Raw genomic sequence first — 18318 nt, forward strand, 5'->3', positions numbered from 1 at the left:
ATTGCCAACAGATCTGCTATCACTATTTACCTTGGCAGCATATTCCAGGCACCGAGCACTCTCGCAAAGTAAAAACTTGCCTTGAAAATCTTTAAACTTTCCCTCAATCACCTTGAACAATGCCCTTTAATATTAGACATTCATCACGAGACAGCAAACTCAAATACACAACACCAGATGGCAATAGATGAAGGAAAAGATCTCCTTTTATGTGATTTTTTTTTACCAAGGTATTCATATTGCCAATACATTGGGAAGAGCACTAGGGATATTGTGCTGATGAGATGGCCATAGTGTGAAGGAACCTTGTGTTCCATTCAAATGAGTCTGAGTCAATTAATTAACTGACTAAAAACAGCAGCCGCATTAAGTGATGTGGAAAGGATATGTATGGTTTGTGTCATTGTATGGAAATGTCATGATTAAAAATATGTATATTTTGGACTTTGTGTTGGGAAGGACTGCTGTCCAACTACTGGTCCTACACCAGAACAACCCCATTAGTTAGTTTCATCAAGTTGAGACATGTGCAAATAATGGGGTGTTCATATTTAATCCTCACGTGTGATTGATTTGGGTGTTAATTTGCAATTTGAAAAACTTGACAGTCCTATTGTGATTGTGCTTCCGTAACTACTAGTCAGAAACATGACAGTCATCAATCATCTAAGCACTATGCTACCTATATTAATCTCTTAATCTGCTTCCCAACTTCCCCACAGGTCACTGAAAGGCTTCATGAGTAGGAAGCCAAGTTAATTCTTTCTGCTCCTGCAGGCTCAAGAATTTTCCAACCAAAACATGAAAAAAAAATGACAGATGCTGGCAATCTGAAAAGAGCGTGCTAGAAACACACGGGTCACGCAGCATCAGCAGAAGTGCTTGGACCTGAAACACTGACTCTGTTTCTCTCTCCAGTGATGCTGCCTGCCCTGCTGAGTGTTCCCAGCATGTTCTGGCTTTAATTCTCGAGTCAAATTGGGATTAGTTCAATTAGAGACTGAGAGTGAAATGATGGAATTTCTAAATCTCAGATACTGTTGTGTTACAAGGTATTTACAAATAATCTGTGGTTTGGCCAAACAACTGCTAAGCATGTCCTTCTAATTTATCTTAATCTCCTTATGTCCACCCTCCTTAAGCAACGTGGAGAAAATTATGCTGGTGTTTGGATTAGAACAGATCTCGAGGTTCAGTAAAAATACCTACGCCAGACCAGTGGCAGAAGTCATCAAGCACGAAAATTACAATCCAGATACAGAATCTAACGACATTGCTCTCATCAAGGTTACAGACCCTATTTTGTTCACCGACTTTGTGCAACCAGTGTGTCTTCAGAACCAGAGACTTGATATTGCTGAACTCAAGCCATGTGTCACTGCTGGATGGGGCATGGCAGAAAGAAAAGGTAAATTTCTCCCACATATGTTTTCTTGCTAAACTGCTCAACATAAGGTTCAGGTTTCTAAAAGGTTCACATTGACATGTTGCATTATTAGTGATGGTAACTAAAGGTCAAGGGCACCCAATCCTGCCAGAATCCTGCTAAAGTCAGTTGGTTCCCCATATCCCTCAGGATGGGAGCTTCTCCATTCTTCCTGATAAGCCACTCCAGTCTCCTGTTTAATCTGGAATGTCCTAGTCAGCCCCTCAAAACATCAAGTGCCAAAAAAAAGAAGAAATTATTGCCATTCACAGCGCATTGGAAGCTGGAGGCTGAGCCTTGGAGGCAGCATTCTTAGCCACAGGTAATGGCTGTTCAACCAAATGAAGCATGAGGCCTTGGAAGTATTAAATCATTTTCCATAAAATCAAACAACTCGTAAAAACCAAGGCAGTGTCATTAACTTATTAAGAACTCAATTTGAAATTATAATTCAATTTTAGATAATCTTGACATCAGTATGGAGTAGCAGAACGTTGAATATTCCCTTATGAATTAGGTCCAATGCCTGCTATGAATTATAGAATGACACTCTTGATTGCAGTGGTCAACATTATCATTGAGCTGTCTTTATCCTGGTGCGGGTGGTGGATGATAGTACTGTCTTTTCAAGCTATTTTAACTGAATTATAACACTGAAATAAAGCTCTCTCTGCCTTGTCCCATCAAGCATTCCCAGGCCGAGACTAGATTCAAATCCCCGTATACCTTTGCGACATGTCTGAACCCTTAATACTGAAAATTTTACTGAAAATGTTTACCTGACATTTTTACTGAAAATGTTTTCATTTCCTCAAGATTCGCAAATAATTAATTAAAGGAGACAGATAATTTTTAAGGAGACAGGCAATCTCCAATTCCCTTCTCAACAGTTAGAAAATTGTCATGTCATTGAACAATCAATACAATCAATGGATTTTAAATGGAAACACCCCCTTGTAATGCGCTGGATGCCAGGAAAATAACAATTGACTTGATTTCAATCTGTAAAGAGGATTTTTTAAATAGAGTAAATCCTCAAATACTGGAGCGTCTAGCTTTATAGTGAGAGGGGCAAAATTTAAAGGAGATATGCCGGGCAAGTTTATTATATGGAAGGTGGTGAGTAACTGGAATGCCCTGCCAGGGGTGGTAGCTAAAGCAGATACGTTAGTGGCATATAAACAACCTTTGGATATACATATGCAGGGAAAGGAGGAATATGGGTTATGGGCAGGTGGATAAGTGATGGTTTTGGCATCATGTTTATTAGCACAACCATTGAAGGTCGACGAGCTTGTTCTTATGCCAGACTGTTCTGTTTTATTATTGGACTCAAGGTGCACCTGATCAAAGCCACGATCACCAGTGGATGAATAACGACACAGGATAAAACCCCAGTCCAGACATTATGAAATGGGCAAACTCTTAATTATAGGATTGCGCATTTAAAATAGAGATGAGGCATTTATTTTTCTTTTAAAGGGTCATGAATCTTTGTAAATCTTTTAGTTGTTGAAAAAATCCAAGGCAACTAGATGCTCCTTAAGCAAAGTGGGATTGCAGAATTGCAGATGTAACAATTGGAAACAGTTGTGATCTTAATGGTGCGAGGTTGAGGGGTCCAGTGACTCTTATTCAGTGCCATTATATAGCGATCTAATTTACAACTTGTTTTTTGTTTAATTTAGGTAAACGGACAGATATTTTACAGGAACAAGAGATTAGTATCATCCCAACTGCAATTTGTAACCAAGGCGACTGGTACAATGGCTCACTCTCGGATCAAGTCTTGTGTGCTGGATTTAAATGGGCAGGACCAGACAGATGCCAGGTAAACACTTACTGTAATTAGAATTAAAACTCGTCAATGTTGAGGTGAATTGAATGAGGAAGTACAATTATGCCAACCTTGTGCCAATGGGACGGGATCAAAACCAATCCAAATAAAGATGATCCTGCTCTCCATCATACCACTGGGGCTTGAGTTCAAACCAGGCCAGGCAGAAAGGATATCCTCTTTACTACTGTCAAGCGGGGATATTGGGCATTACTATCAATATTTCTTTCTATTGCAGACAGATAGCGGAGGCCCTTTGGTTTGCAAGGTGCTCGGTGCAGGAAAATTCTACCAGTTGGGTATCACAAACTGGGGCTTGGGCTGTGGCCAGAAAGTTCACCCTGGCATCTACACTTCTGTCCGGAAATATATCGAGTGGATTCAGTGGAAGACATCAAAGATAGGTGATTTGCAAGGAGGTGCACGCACGGCATCATCATCGCACAACATAAACATTGGAATCCATTCACAAACCTTTGGCTTTCTCACAGTGGTTGGACTGGTGTTTCTCTTTATCTAATGACACACATCTGATCTGCACCCACAGATTTACACAGATATTTTTGCTGTTTGATTTCCTTGATGATAGTCTCTATGTCAATAAAATTTTAAAGCAATTAAACTGTTCATTGTATTTGTTTAATAGTTGGTCTAATCGTTTTTGCTTAGACTGAGAAATCATAATCCAAGGACAAAAGGATGTTGACTTATTCGAGGAACTCTCCATTAGCTCTAATCACTGTATTAATCCTTCAAAAACAGAGTTGGCACAAGAGACCATTTTACCCATCATGCTTGTATCAGCAGTGCAGATGGCCACAAAATTATATATGGCCATTGATAAAGTAAGTAGGTACATCAAAGTTGAAAAATAAAATAAGTAGTAAGGGTATTATTGTGGGCCAAAAAAATTACACTGGAGTATGTTCAAAATGGCAAAAAAAAATTAGGAAGTGTGTGAAAGAGATTCAATAATTGTTCTGATAGTTGGTCTAGGCACAAGTCTCTGGAATATCCAAAATTTAATTTACCTCAAGGGGTTTGAAATATAAAGTAATTTCATAGCCATGGAGAATCTAGTTAGATTGTAGAGAACTGTGTTCAGTTCAGAGAACAGTTCAGGATGGATTGTGGTCTTCGTGGGCAGCACAGATTCACCAAAGTGAGTTATGATTAAACCACAAGTACAGATTACTTATCATTGCCTGAATTAAGTGTAAAAGATGAAGGGATGATTTAATTGAATTACTTAGATAAATAAAGGCCAGAAATTATTTATTCTAGAGGGTACTTGCCCATGAATAGTTTACTCTAATTAGTCTTGAAAATAATTCTGAAAGTAAAAAGATCTGCTTTTTGTAATTTCTTACCCAAAACCATTGCTGGTGTACCAGTTCTAAAAAGACTGCAGTGGTCCAAACTTGCCAATCAGTTTCACATTGCACCTGGAGATTGTTGTAAGTGCTAGTCTACATCCCAAAACATTGTCAGCTTCAGTGGCTGAATATGAACTAAAGTCACTAGATGGAGCTGTTATCCGGAGGGCATCAGTTATTTTCCCAACATTCTTATTTGGAGAAAAATCAAAAATGCAACGGACTACTGAGGCATGAAGACAGAAATATTTCATTTTATTTCACGTAAAGGCTTTCTTTCTCTCGTCCTAACGGAGGTGTCTCATATCAAGTTTCCTCTTTTACTGTAATTGACTCATAGGGTCTCGTTCCACAGATCCTGGGATATGCTGATGCCTCACATGGAAGACCATTTCTTTGGTGATTGGCAGCACCAGGATATTTGAAGGTTGATGGGATGGTAAATCAAACATAAGCTTTCTAGCAATGTCATGTGGATTGCAATTAAAAATCAGGGATCGTCCATAACCCAGATACGAATAACATCGGCAGGTGTGAATGACAAATCCAACATACCTCAATCATACTGCTTCACAAGCCTCAGTGACAATTGGTAATCATGCCAATTAGTGTATTCCGATTCCTTTAATCAGTGTTCACAAAAAGCGCTTCTCCTGACGAGTTTGGTTTTTGCTTTGTAAGTTAGTGGAAATTTACAGCGTTGAGTGGGAAAATATTAGGTTCTGTTGCAGCTGTGATGACGAAGTTAGTCACTCATTTTGAGGAATCTGATTGTTTGCGATAATGAGATAATGCGCTTGCGGGTCAATTGTCTTGAGGAACCTGACCTTTGCCTTTACACGTATACTGTGTTTACGTATATGATTTGCGGACCAAGAAAGCGTGCCAGATTTGTTTCTTGCTTGCTACTGCTTACACACTGATGAGCCAAAACATTATGACCACCTGCCTAATACGCTGTTGGTCCTCTGTGTGCCGCCAAAACAGCGCCGACCAGCCGAGGCATGAACTCTACAAGATCCCTGAAGGTGTCCTGTGGTACCTGGCATCAAAACATTAGCAGCAGATCCTTCAAGTCCTGTAAGTTGCAAGGTGGAGCCGCCGTGGATCGGACTTGTCGATCCAGCCCATCCCGGATGCTCAATCGGATTGAGATATGGAGAATTTGGAGGCCAGGGCAACACTGTGAACAATTCATCATGTTCCTCAAACCATTCCCGAACAATGTGTGCAGTGTGGCAGGGAGCATTATCCTGCTGAAAGAGGCGACTGCCATCAGGAAATACCATTGCCATGAAGGGGTGTACCTGGTCTGCAACGATGTTTAGGTAGGTGACACGTGTCAAATTGACGTCCACATGAATGGCCGAACCCAGGGTTTCCCAACAGAACATTGCCCAGAGCATCACACTCCCTCCACCGGCTTGTCGTCTTGCCACAGTGCATCCTGGTGCCATCACTTCCCCAGGTAAACGGCACACACGTACACGGCCATCCACGTGATCTAAAAGAAAACAGGACACATCGGACCAGGCGACCTTCTTCCACTGCTCCAAGGTCCAGTTCCAATGCTCGCGTGCCCAATGTAGGCGCTTTCGACGGTGGACAGGGGTCATCATGGACACTCTGCGGCTATGCAGCCCCATACGCAGCAGAGTGCGATGCACTTACTGTGTAAGTCGCTCAGGTCTTTACTCCTGCTCATTTCTCTGCATCCAACACATCAACTTCAAAAACTGACTTCACTTGCTGCCTATTATATCCCACCCCTTGACATGTGCCATTGCAACAAGATAATCAATGTTATTCACTTCACCTGTCAGTGGTCATAATGGTTTGGCTCATCAGTGTATACTTGTACTATTGTAAATCACTTACTTCTGGGGAACACTTCACATTCCTTGGGAGTCAGAGGCTGTGGACCAGAGTAAGTCCCCTGGGGTGACGAATAAACTTGTTGAAGCAAGAACGGTGTGGTGGTTCAGTATATTTACCGAGGAAAGATCGAGGGGACAATAATCCAGTTTAATATGGGGAAAATAAACACCCTGAACATACAAAAAAATCATACAGTAAGTGATTAGTGACGTTAATTTTCCACTCACAAAGCTTTGCTGAATTCAGCAATGTACTCACTCAATTATAGTTTTCCAAGTTGCTTCCTTTGAGAGGAAGCAAAAATAACGATCAGATGCATAACGTTCAACATTTGTCCATGTTAAAAACCTGCCTGCTAAAAATAACATTTCCTCTCATTTGGATTCCTTTGCATTTGAATGGTTGAGCTCAGATCAGTTTAGAGATACAGTGTGGAGACAGGTCCTTCAGCCCACTGAATCCACGCCGACCATTGATCACCTGTACACTAGTTCTTTGTAATGCCACTTCTGCATCCTACACACCAAGGGTGATTTACAGATGCTAATTAACTTACAAGCCCGCACATCTTTGGAACATAGGATGGAACCACAGCACCCAGAGACAATCCACACGGTTACACAGAGAACATACAGTGGTTACTATTTACAGTGGTTATTTGATTCAATAGTTTAGATAACAGTCGAACCATACCCTTGGGTGAAGAAAACAAGAATGAGAAAGCATGAGATGGCAGCATATTCCAGAATGGAACTCAAAATTTCACATTCATACAAACAAGTAGAAATCTGTACTCTCTTCTGTACTCTCTTCATTAATGGTTCGAAGACACTGGCAATGGGAATGGAGCATTCAAAACAAATTCAGGGATATGAAACAAAGTTGGAAACAAAGTTGGGGAAATAGCCGTCAAGGTTAAAGGAGATGGCAGAATGGCCACATTACTATTCAACTCTCCTTCCAACTAAGAAATATCAGGAATAGACAAGAAACAATAGGCGCAAGAGTAGGCCATTCGACCCTTTGAGTCAGCACCGCCATTCAATGTGATCATGGCTGATCATTCACAATCAGTACCCCGTTCTTGCCTTCTCCCCATACCCCCTGAATGGCCTTATCTAAAACAAAAACCATTAAGGCAAGTAGACGTCTAGAGGAAGTGAGGAAGAGGAGGTATAAAGTATTGCTCAGATGACACAAAGGTCTGGAGATGAGAAAAATAATAAGTTATGGATTTGCAGTTCAACTGGAGAGTGTGTAACAGGCCATTTGCCACTTGGGATCATAATAAAATATACACTGCTATAGCCAAGAGTACAACAAAAATGTATTTAACCCAGGGCAAGTCAACATAATGGATATTGAGTGATTGTACTGTAAAGATACTTGTCGGCCTTCACATGCAAAATTCACAAAATCTTCTACCCCAGGAATTTCAAGGACTTCGAAGTCAACCTTTAAAAGTAGGTTGTTAGACCAATGCTGTGATTGTTTGTAGAGTGGTAAAGCAGAACTAACTAAAGCTTTTGGAAAGCAGAACTAACCTAGCGTCGTATGGTCTCCTGTAGAATCTGTGCATCTCCTTTTAACATAGGTCTTATTCAGCCTTGCTGTTTGTGAGATTGAAAGAATAGAGAAAAATTCTGCAAAGCAATAGCTTTTGCAGATCCTGATAAGCTCAAACCAACTTTCCGGCAATGATTACTTTCAAGACTAATTAGAAGAAACTATTCTTGGGCAAGTATAAACGTATTTGAACACAAATAGGACCATCAAATGAGAAGGGTTTGAGAAAGCTTCAATGATATTGACACACGTGATCTTTGCATAAAATGGGGATTTGAGGACAAATGGCAACTGACCGTGGAACTGCAGATAGGTATACAAGCTTCTTCTAGTGATCACAGGATTACTGTCAGGGCAAGTCAGAGGGAAGTGCAGGATCATTCAAATCACAGCTCAGAGTTGAAGGTGTGCAAGATCAATTAAATACATACGTTATATTAGTTGAGGTGAGAACCATCACAATACTGACTGGTTAAATAAAATGAACATCAAAAATATAGTCAGAATGGGTAAAGGAATGCTGTGATTAATCAGAATTCTATGGGTCCAGTTGATTTTTCAAAACCTCATGACTTCATCATCAAAATTGTTCTGGAATACTTAAGATTGTTCTGGAATACTTAAGATTGCATCTTAGACCACAGAACTATACATAGTTCTACATTGCCATCCCATAATGTTTGTGCCAAACATGATGCCAAGAAAATCTAATCTGCATGCACGTGATAAATATCTGATGAGATTTCTCCTCAAGGTAGGCTTACTTTGAAGAGGTTCTCCTCCTCTCCCTGACGAGAGTTCTGCAACATCAGTTCTTGCTGCGTCCCCTCCTGTGGCTCCACTGCCACGTTTAACCCAGACTCGCTACCACAGCCACGTGTGTTGATTTCTCCTCATAAATATCCCTCCAATCCCTGTAAATCCATGTGGCCACCTAAAAATGTCTCAAATCACACCATCATGTCTGCTCTCCTTTCCTTCTTCCATTCTAATTCGTTCCACAGCAGGCAGGCCAGGGGCTGCAGCCAGGCTTTGGTGCAAGGTTCAAGATTTGGGTCAACTGCCATCTCAATTTGGCCTTCCTCAAACTCCATTCCCAGTTCAAACAACAACTTTTCCTTGTGTATCTGGTCAATAATTAGGCTACCACCATCCCTGGCAACGCATTCTAGGCACCCACCATCATCTGTGTAATAAAGTGCCCCCGCACATCTAGAGCTTTGCCCTACTCACCTCAAAGCTATGCCATATAATCTTTGACATTTCCACCCAGATAAAAAGGTCCTGACCTTGAATTCCAATTACCAAGAGAATACTAGTTACATAATCCAACCCTTCTCTCTTCTCCAAGTCAACAATGTCCCAGAGGCCCTTGTTGAGATTAGTTATTAGTTTTTCGAAAGTAATGTTAGGCTGCGTTTTATCTCCTTTCCTTCATCCATTCTAATTCATTGCACAGCAGGCAGGCCTGGGGCTGCAACCAGGTTTAATGCAAGGTTCAAGATTTGGGTCAAGTCCCTTCGCCATTTGGCTTTCCCCAAACTCCATTCCCTGTTCAAATATCAACCTTTCCTTATGTATCTGATCGATGATCCTGCTATAATTGGGAAAGTCAGAGCTGCGAAGTGGATAGTTCTCAGACGGATCAGCTTCCAAGTCAAAAAGCAGTGGAGGGTCATGAAAGGTGAGTAGTGCGGTCCAATGACAGTCATGGTCAGGAGTGCTGTCACTGTGGGTGGAACCTAGTGGAAGAATGAATAAAAATACGTGTCAGGTTTTTCATTTAATACCTTGAAAAATAAGTAAACTGGTCCAACTGGTCACAACACAAACACCTGTCACTTGGAGCTTCATGAAATAGTGCATTCTCTCATCTAAAGTGCCAGTTTCATCTTTAGTAGTCAATCTCACTCACTTATTCAGTCCTCCTTGCTTGCTCAGGCCTTTAGCACCACTTTTGCTCACGCACCTATCTCTAATATTCCATCCTCCTTCACAGCCATTGTGCCTGTTATGTCACATGCTGACACTTTCAATTACACTGGCATTCTCTTCTCACACACAATGCCTTTTCTCACACAATGCTCCTTTCTTTCTCACAGGTCAGTCACCCACACTCAATGTCAGCCTTCGACTCACAGGGCAATAAAACATTCAGCTGCCTATGTCTGCATCACTGATGCCCATTTTGTGCTTGCCTTACCTTGAGTGAAATAATGGGCCTTGTACTGCCCATAGCGTACAGCAAAAACTCCCAGCTTCTTGCTCGGGGCAAAGGGATAGTAAAACATGGTGTCCCGTTTGCTCTGCAAAACATTAATGGACACAAACAGGAATTTAACTGGAACTTATGTTGAAGGTCATGTCTTTTTCAATGCAATCACCAGTACTGATTCTCTTTTTGTAGTCTGAGTGCAATGAGGCACCGCATTGAAATAAACTTGACTGCAACTTGCAAGGCTGAGCCTGTTAGCACCAGCCCCAGTGGTCAGTGGTAAATGGAAGCTCATCCCCGGGCAACTTTGCATCACCTCAGACATCCAACGATTTTTTCAGCCAATGAAGCAATTGTGATTTGGGGAACTACAGCAGCCGATCTGGACACAGTGAGACCCTACAAACAATAACGAAACAGAAACAAGATAATCTGATTTTGGTTATGGGATTAACTATTGGCTTGGACATCAGAGAGCACTTCCCTGATTCAAAGGCAATATTTCTAAATGCACATCACGTCTTCAATAAGGTGGATGAATTCAGGGTACAAATAATAAAAAATAGACATGAACCAATTGGTGTTACAGAAATTAGGTTGCATAATGATCTAAGTTAGGAACTAAATATTCCAAGCAATTCAGTATTAAGGAAGGAAAGGAAACAAAAGGAAAAGGAGATTGCTAATAAAATATCACATCATTACAGTAATTAAAAGGAATCTTTGCTCAACGGATCATGATAACAAATTTTAAATGGTTTGGGTGGAGCTAAGAAGCATCAGGAGGCAGAAAATATAATTGGGAGTTATTTAGAAGTCTCTGTATATAGGGCACAACACAAATAAGGAAATAAAAAGTACTTGTACACAGGGGGCTTTAATGTTCAAAGAGGTTGGACAAATCAAATTGCAGTAATATAAACAATGCTGGAGATGAATGGCTGGAACCCATACCAGTTGTATGTCATGATGAGAATGTCAAGGAACTGGCTTCAGGCAACATTAGTTCTAGCGCAATGAAATATGCTGGGCGTAAAAAGTATCTTAAGAGTGACCATGACATGTTAGAACTTAAAGATTAAAATGATTCTGAAACCGAGGTTTACAGCTTAAACAAACCTCATTAAAGAGTAGGATAATGGATAGCAAAGGCTACCATTTAAGAAAATAAAAGCATAATTTGCAAAAAATATCAATTTCTTTATGACACAAAAATGCAACATGAAAAGCGATACAACAATGGAAATTAATGATAGTCTAAATCAAAAGAAAGGGCTTACAAAGTTGTCTAAAAAAGGAGAAGAAATTAGCAAAGGGTAACTGAGAAACTGATAAAGGGAAAATAGAATATAACCCACACTCAGTGTCAGCCTTCGACTCACAGGGCAATAAAACATTCAGCTGCCTAAGTTTGCATCACTGATGCCCATTTTGTGCTTGCCCTCTTCGAGTTGCCTTACCTTGAGTGAAATAATGGGCCTTATACTGCCCATAGCGTACAGCAAAAACTCCCAGCTTCTTGCTAAACTAGCAAGAGATGAAAAATAACTGCAAAAGCTTCTTTTGGTATATAAAAAGTATAAGAGTAGCAAAGGCAAATGTGTGCAAATTAGACAGAAATTAAAACATTTATAATGAGGAATAAGGAAAAGAGAGAAATACAAGAAATATTTTATGTCTGTCTTATCATATCATATCATATCATATATATACAGCCGGAAACAGGCCTTTTTCGGCCCTCCAAGTCCGTGCCGCCCAGCGATCCCCGCACATTAACACAATCCTACACCCACTAGGGACAATTTTTTTTACATTTACCCAGCCAATTAACCTACATACCTGTACGTCTTCACAGGCACGGAAAATCTGCCAGAAATATTGGAGGACCAATGGTCCACTAATAACCAGGAAATAAAGGAAAGTAGTAATAGTTAAACAAACTACCAGCAAAGTTAATAAACCTGAAAAATTCCAAATTTCACAGAAATAACAGTCTGCACCTTGCACAATTTGATGGGTTCTGGGATAGTTCCTGAAGATTGTAAATAAAACCCTGTCATTTAAGAAAAAAGGGAGAGATAAGACAATAAACTAACAATTTGCTGATATCTATCATGAAGTACATGATTATGAAGGGTCTTGACCCGAAACTTCACCAATTCCTTTTCTCCAGAGATGCTGTCTGACCTGCTGAGTTACTCCAGATTTTTGTGTCCATCTACCATGATTATCAAGGACACAAGGGCGGCACGGTGGCGCAGCAGTAGAGTTGCTGCCTTACAGCGAATGCAGCGCCGGAGACTCAGGTTCGATCTTGACTACAGGCGCCGTCTGTACGGAGTTTGTACGTTCTCCCCGTGACCTGCGTGGGTTTTCTCCGAGATCTTCGGTTTCCTCCCACACTCCAAAGACGTACAGGTATGTAGGTTAATTGGCTGAGCAAATGTTAAAAAAAATTGTTCCTAGTGTGCGTAGGATAGTGTTAATGTGCGGGGATCGCTGGGCGGCGCGGACCCGGTGGGCCGAAGGGCCTGTTTCCGCGCTGTATCTCTAAATCTAAAAAATCAAGCCACTCAAAAAAAGAAATGAAAGAGCAGAATCAAGTTAGTTTTATGAAAGCCACATCATGATTTACTAATCTATTGGAGTTCTTTGAGGATGTGTCTACTGAACTAGTTGAAGGGGAACCAGTGAAAGTGGATTTGTAGACAGCTTTTGATAAGGACCCACACTGGAAGTTGATAAACAAGATTAGAGCCCATGGAATTGGGTGTTGTATGCTAGTATGGGTTAAAGATGATTAATAGATAGAAAATAATGAATAGGAGTAAATGGGTTCTTCTCAGGGGACCACAATGTGGCAATTGATGAACTGTGGTGATCAATGCTTGGGCACCAATTGCTCAAACTTGATATCATCAATTTGGCTGAGTAAACCAAAAGCAGTATTTCTGAGTTTGCAGATGGCAGGAAACTGCGTAAACAGTGACGAGGATGCAGAGTCTTCAAGGAGATACACACAAGCTAAGTGAGTGGACAAAGACACAAGAGACAAAGTTGAACATGGAAAAGAGAGAGCCTGAAAATTCAAAATGCTGTATTTTATTGATGGCAAGAGATTGAGATTTGTTGATATTCAAAAAGACCTAGGTGTTGTCTTTACTTTTCATATTTTCTTACAATATAGGAAGAAGGCCGATCGAGGCCATTGTGGCTGTCATTCCTTACCTCATTCCCCTACTTCTTTTTCAGTAACTTTCTCCTGGTGGTTCTCCTAGCTTCCATCTACACTAGGGGCAATTTACAGCAAGCAATAATCCTATCTTCATATCTTCTATAAAAGAGTGTAGTAGGTTCTTTTATCTTGATTTAAGAGGGCAGAATCTCAATTTAAAGTACTTACAAGGGGAACTTAGGAAAGTAAGCACAATTTGCAACAAAGATAAAAAGAGACAAATGAGCTACAGTTTAAATATTGAGACCTGGGATAAGTTTACAGATTGAGATACAACAATAGTACCTTCCCATTATTGAAGAGGATATCACTCATGTCATATCCATCCATTTTGACTTGTGGAAGCTTTGCACCTGTGAGGCTGGCAATTGTTGGCAGGACGTCAAGGGTACTGGCCAGCTCATGGGTCAAACCTGCAGAGCAAAGAAAGTCAACACTTTCTAAAAGGAATATCATTCCTGTGATGCATCAATAAAGGCCAAGAACTATTTCTGCAAAATATTTAATACAATCCCAAACTCCCCAGTTAAATTAATTATGATAACACTTCTGTTCATAATTTGTAGAGGAGCATTTCGTATGTATATTAAGGAACACAAAAAATAAAATGAGTGCTTCCCAAGAAATAAGCTAGAGGAAAATCTATTGAGAAAATGGATGGGTGCTAATTGAATCAATTTATCAAATTGATAAAAGGAGTAAATAGTAAGGTACAGTTCTGAAAAATATATGTTTAGGTGGAGGATCCAAGAAAAACTCATTTTAGAATTAGAGACAAGTCAAGTGAAATCAAGATGCTGACAATTAATTAAAATTTTGAAATCACTTCCATCCAGAAGAAGAATATGCCAGAAGTCAACTGAAGTTGAATCAATGTTTACATTTTCTGGAAGCGGAGTCAAGATGTAGATGAATCCCTGAACTGGTAACGGTGCTCTGGCCAATGACTTGCCCAAGGGATCTGTGTATATTTGAATGGAATCCTGACTGAGCCAATCTCAAACTGCATGTTCAAGCTTGGAACGTAACCAATATTTAAGCAGCTGGATGCCCAAGAATTGCAGACCTGGAGTAATCTTGCCAGGCCAGTAGGCAATTGCAGGTTCCCTCATTCCTCCTTCATATGTGGTGCCTTTGCCACACTTTAGCAGCCCTGCGTTTCCACCACGTGATCTTCGCATCAGCTCAGGGCTGAAAATAGAACAGGTCAGTTATAAATCGTTTTATCCCACAATAACAATTCTCATAAAGCAACTTGTGCTTTTCATAGTTTTCACAGCTGCCAGCGCTTTCAAGGCAGGTTCAAAGTAGAACTCACTGACTTCATACATTTCACCCCTAATTTCTATCTGACTGCATTGGTGCTACCTCTTGTACTCTTGTAGAACTCACTGACTTCATACATTTCACCACTAATTTCCATTCCTTCGCCTCCCTCTTCAAAGTAGATTAGTGTAGGAAAATAACTGCAGATGCTGGTACAAATCGAAGGTATTTATTCACAAAATGCTGGAGTAACTCAGCAGGTCAGGCGGCATCTCAGGAGAGAAGGAATGGGTGACGTTTCGGGTCTTGATACACATTCTCAAAACAGGTAAAACACGAATTACAGGTATAGTAAGGCTCTCTCTACAGCAAAGAACAATGATTTTGTTGCAAGTGACAGCTTGACAAATCGGATCACTTCTGAATATCATTCTTATAAAATTTGTTTTAGTTTAACTGTGCAAGACTGATCTCTCCCTGATAATTTTAGGTTATGTATGTAAAGACAGAAATAGTAGAGTTGACTGATAGCATGGCTTCAGCTCAGATATTAAGTAACAAGACAGAAGGACTTCCTTATCTAAAAACAGTAAATTACGGATGGTGTTATTTATGTGTTTGACATTATTTGCTTGAAATCATTTTTAAGCCCTTACCCAATGCTAAAAATTGGATTACTGATCCAGTCAATATCCTACCATATTCACTGTTTTTCATGAAATTTTATCTATTAAGACAATAAAATATATCTCTCACCAACCTTCATACTCGATGCTGAATAATTGTGGTTTCTTATCCCCCTGGTACACCAAATTACTTTCCACCTACCTCGACTCCATCCTATCCCTCCTGGTCAAATCCCTCCCCACCTATGTCCAAGACACCTCATATGCTCTCCGTCTCCTCAATAACTTCCGGTTTCCAGGCCCCCACTCCCTCATCTTTACCATGGATGTCCAGTCACTCTACACCTCCATCCCCCACAAGGATGGTCTTGAAGCCCTGCGATTCTTCCTCGACCGTAGAACCAGCCAATCTCCATCTACTAACGCTCCCCTCCGCCTAGCAGAGCTGGTTCTTACCCTCAACAACATCCCCTTTGACTCCTCCCACTTCCTCCAAACCCGAGGCGTAGCTATGAGCACTCGCATGGGCTCTAGCTACACCTGCCTCTTTGTCGGGTACGTCGAACAATCCCTGTTCCAGACGTACACTGGCCCCATCCCCGAACTCTACCTCTGCTACATTGATGATTGCATTGGTGCTACCTCTTGTACCCATGCAGAACTCACTGACTTCATACATTTCACCAATAATTTCCATCCTGCTCTTAAATATACTTGGACCATCTCCGACATCTCCCTACCAGTTCTGGATCTCACCATTTCATATCATATCATATATATACAGCCGGAAACAGGCCTTTTCGGCCCTCCAAGTCCGTGCCGCCCAGCGATCCCCGTACATTAACACTATCCTACACCCACTAGGGACAATTTTTACATTTACCCAGCCAATTAACCTACATACCATCAAAGGAGACAGACAAGTGGCTGACATCTGCTACAAACCCACTGACTCCCACAGCTATCTGGACTACACTTCTTCCCACCCTGTCTCCTGCAAAAAGTCTATCCCCTATTCCCAATTCCTCCGTCTACGCCGCATCTGCGCCCAGGATGAGGTGTTTCACACTCGGGCATCAGAGATGTCCTCCTTCTTTAGGAAACGGGGCTTCCCCTCTTCCATTATAGATGAGGCTCCCACAAGGGCCTCCTCTATATCCCACAGCTCCACTCTTACTCCCCCTCCCCCCATTCATAACAAGGACAGAATCTCCCTTGTCCTCACCTTCCACCCCATCAGCCAGCGTATCCAACAAATTATCCTCCAACATTTCCGTCACCTCCAACGGGATCCCACTACTGGCCACATCTTCCCATCTCCTCCCCTTTCTGCTTTCTGCAGAGACCATTCCCTCCGCAACTCCCTGGTCCACTCGTCCCTTCCTACCCAAACCACCCCCTCCCCAGGCACTTTCCCCTGCAACCGCAGGAGATGCAACACCTGTCCCTTTACCTCCCCCCTCGACTCCATCCAAGAACCCAACAGTCTTTCCAAGTGAGGCAGAGGTTCACCTGCACCTCCTCCACCCTCATCTATTGTATCTGCTGTTCCAGATGTCAACTTCTCTACATCGGTGAGACCAATCGCAGGCTCGACGATCGTTTTGCACAACACCTTCGCTCAGTCCGCCTTAACCAACCTGATCTCCCGGTGGCTCAGCACTTCAACTACCCCTCCCACTCCCAGTCTGACCTTTCTGTCATGGGCCTCCTCCAGGGCCATAGTGAGGCCCACTGAAAATTGGAGGAACAGCACCTCATATTTCGCTTGGGCAGCTTGCAGCCCAGCGGTATGAATATTGACTTCTCTAACTTTAGATAGTTCCTCTGTCCCTCTCTTCCCCACCCTCTTCCCAGTTCTCCCACTGTCTTCCTGTCCCCACCTATATCCTTTCTTTGTCCCGCCCCCCCCTGACATCAGTCTGAAGAAGGGTCTTGACCCAAAACGTCACCCATTCCTTCTCTCCAGAGATGCTGCCTGATCTGCTCAGGTACTCCAGCATTTTGTGATACCTGTGGTTTCTTGTTTATTGGATTCTGACCACAAACAAACTGTCAACATTAAGAGATTCCAAATCAAGCTGCTGTGAATTCTGTATGTCAAATATTCTGTGTCTGATCAACTGTACACTTGTCCCAGCTTCAAACTCCCCATCTCCTCCACCTGGTCTCATCAGCTGACAGGTAGGTTTCCATTGAGTTGACAGGAGTTAGGGTCTATCAATTATTCACAGGGCAACATCTGGAGTTTTAATTAAAACTAAACAGCTTATGTAGCCAAACACTAGTAAAGGTACAGGTCCAAAGGGTAGAAGATACCGGGTAAGGGGAGGGAGGTTTCGGGGGGATGTGAGAAAGAACTTTTTCACCCAGAGGGTGGTTGGAGTCTGGAACTCACTGCCTGGGGTGATGGTGGAGGCGGGAACACTCACAACGTTTAAGAGGCATTTGGATGGGCACTTGAAATGCTACAACATTCAGGGCTACGGTCCAAATGCGGGAAAATGGGATTAAAATTAGACTGTGTTTGGTAACGGGCGGCATGGACACGATGGGCCGAAGGGCCTCTTTCTGTGCTGTAGGACTCTATGACTCTAAGAAGAAATTGACATTGAAAACTATTGGAGCTCTGTTCTATTGAACTAGGTCAGGAATTTCCCCAGGATTCCTTTCAGGATATATTGCATAAATAATGTTTCCCTAGAGAAACAAATGGGAGAACTCACCCCAGCTGCCATAACCCTTCCTATTCCTCGTGAGGGTCGGAACCACAGCAAACCACCAAATCCCATCAAACCACATTAGCCAGGGTTCTCGCAACACTAACTAAGGCCAATAGTTTGATGCAAAGTTAAGCTCCCTTTAAACTACCCCATCTAATCCTGCCAAGGCA

The 18318-nt window shown here is 41.7% G+C and overlaps 1 protein-coding gene across 1 annotated transcript in view; it reads right to left on the reverse strand.

Annotated features, from left to right (window-relative positions):
* Positions 1-4915: 4915 nt before the first annotated feature.
* Positions 4916-18318, reverse strand: part of arsa (arylsulfatase A) — a 29227-nt gene continuing 15824 nt past the window's right edge. Inside the window, exons 9-12 of the mRNA XM_078419603.1 lie at positions 14600-14724; positions 13819-13946; positions 10287-10389; positions 4916-9825 (exon numbers count right to left, since the gene is read on the reverse strand). Coding sequence (XP_078275729.1) covers positions 9527-9825; positions 10287-10389; positions 13819-13946; positions 14600-14724 — 655 coding nt within the window. The 3' untranslated portion in view covers positions 4916-9526. The remainder of the gene's footprint in view (positions 9826-10286; positions 10390-13818; positions 13947-14599; positions 14725-18318) is intronic.

The sequence above is a fragment of the Rhinoraja longicauda genome, chromosome 23, assembly GCF_053455715.1.
Source record: "Rhinoraja longicauda isolate Sanriku21f chromosome 23, sRhiLon1.1, whole genome shotgun sequence".
Lineage (NCBI taxonomy): Eukaryota > Metazoa > Chordata > Chondrichthyes > Rajiformes > Arhynchobatidae > Rhinoraja > Rhinoraja longicauda.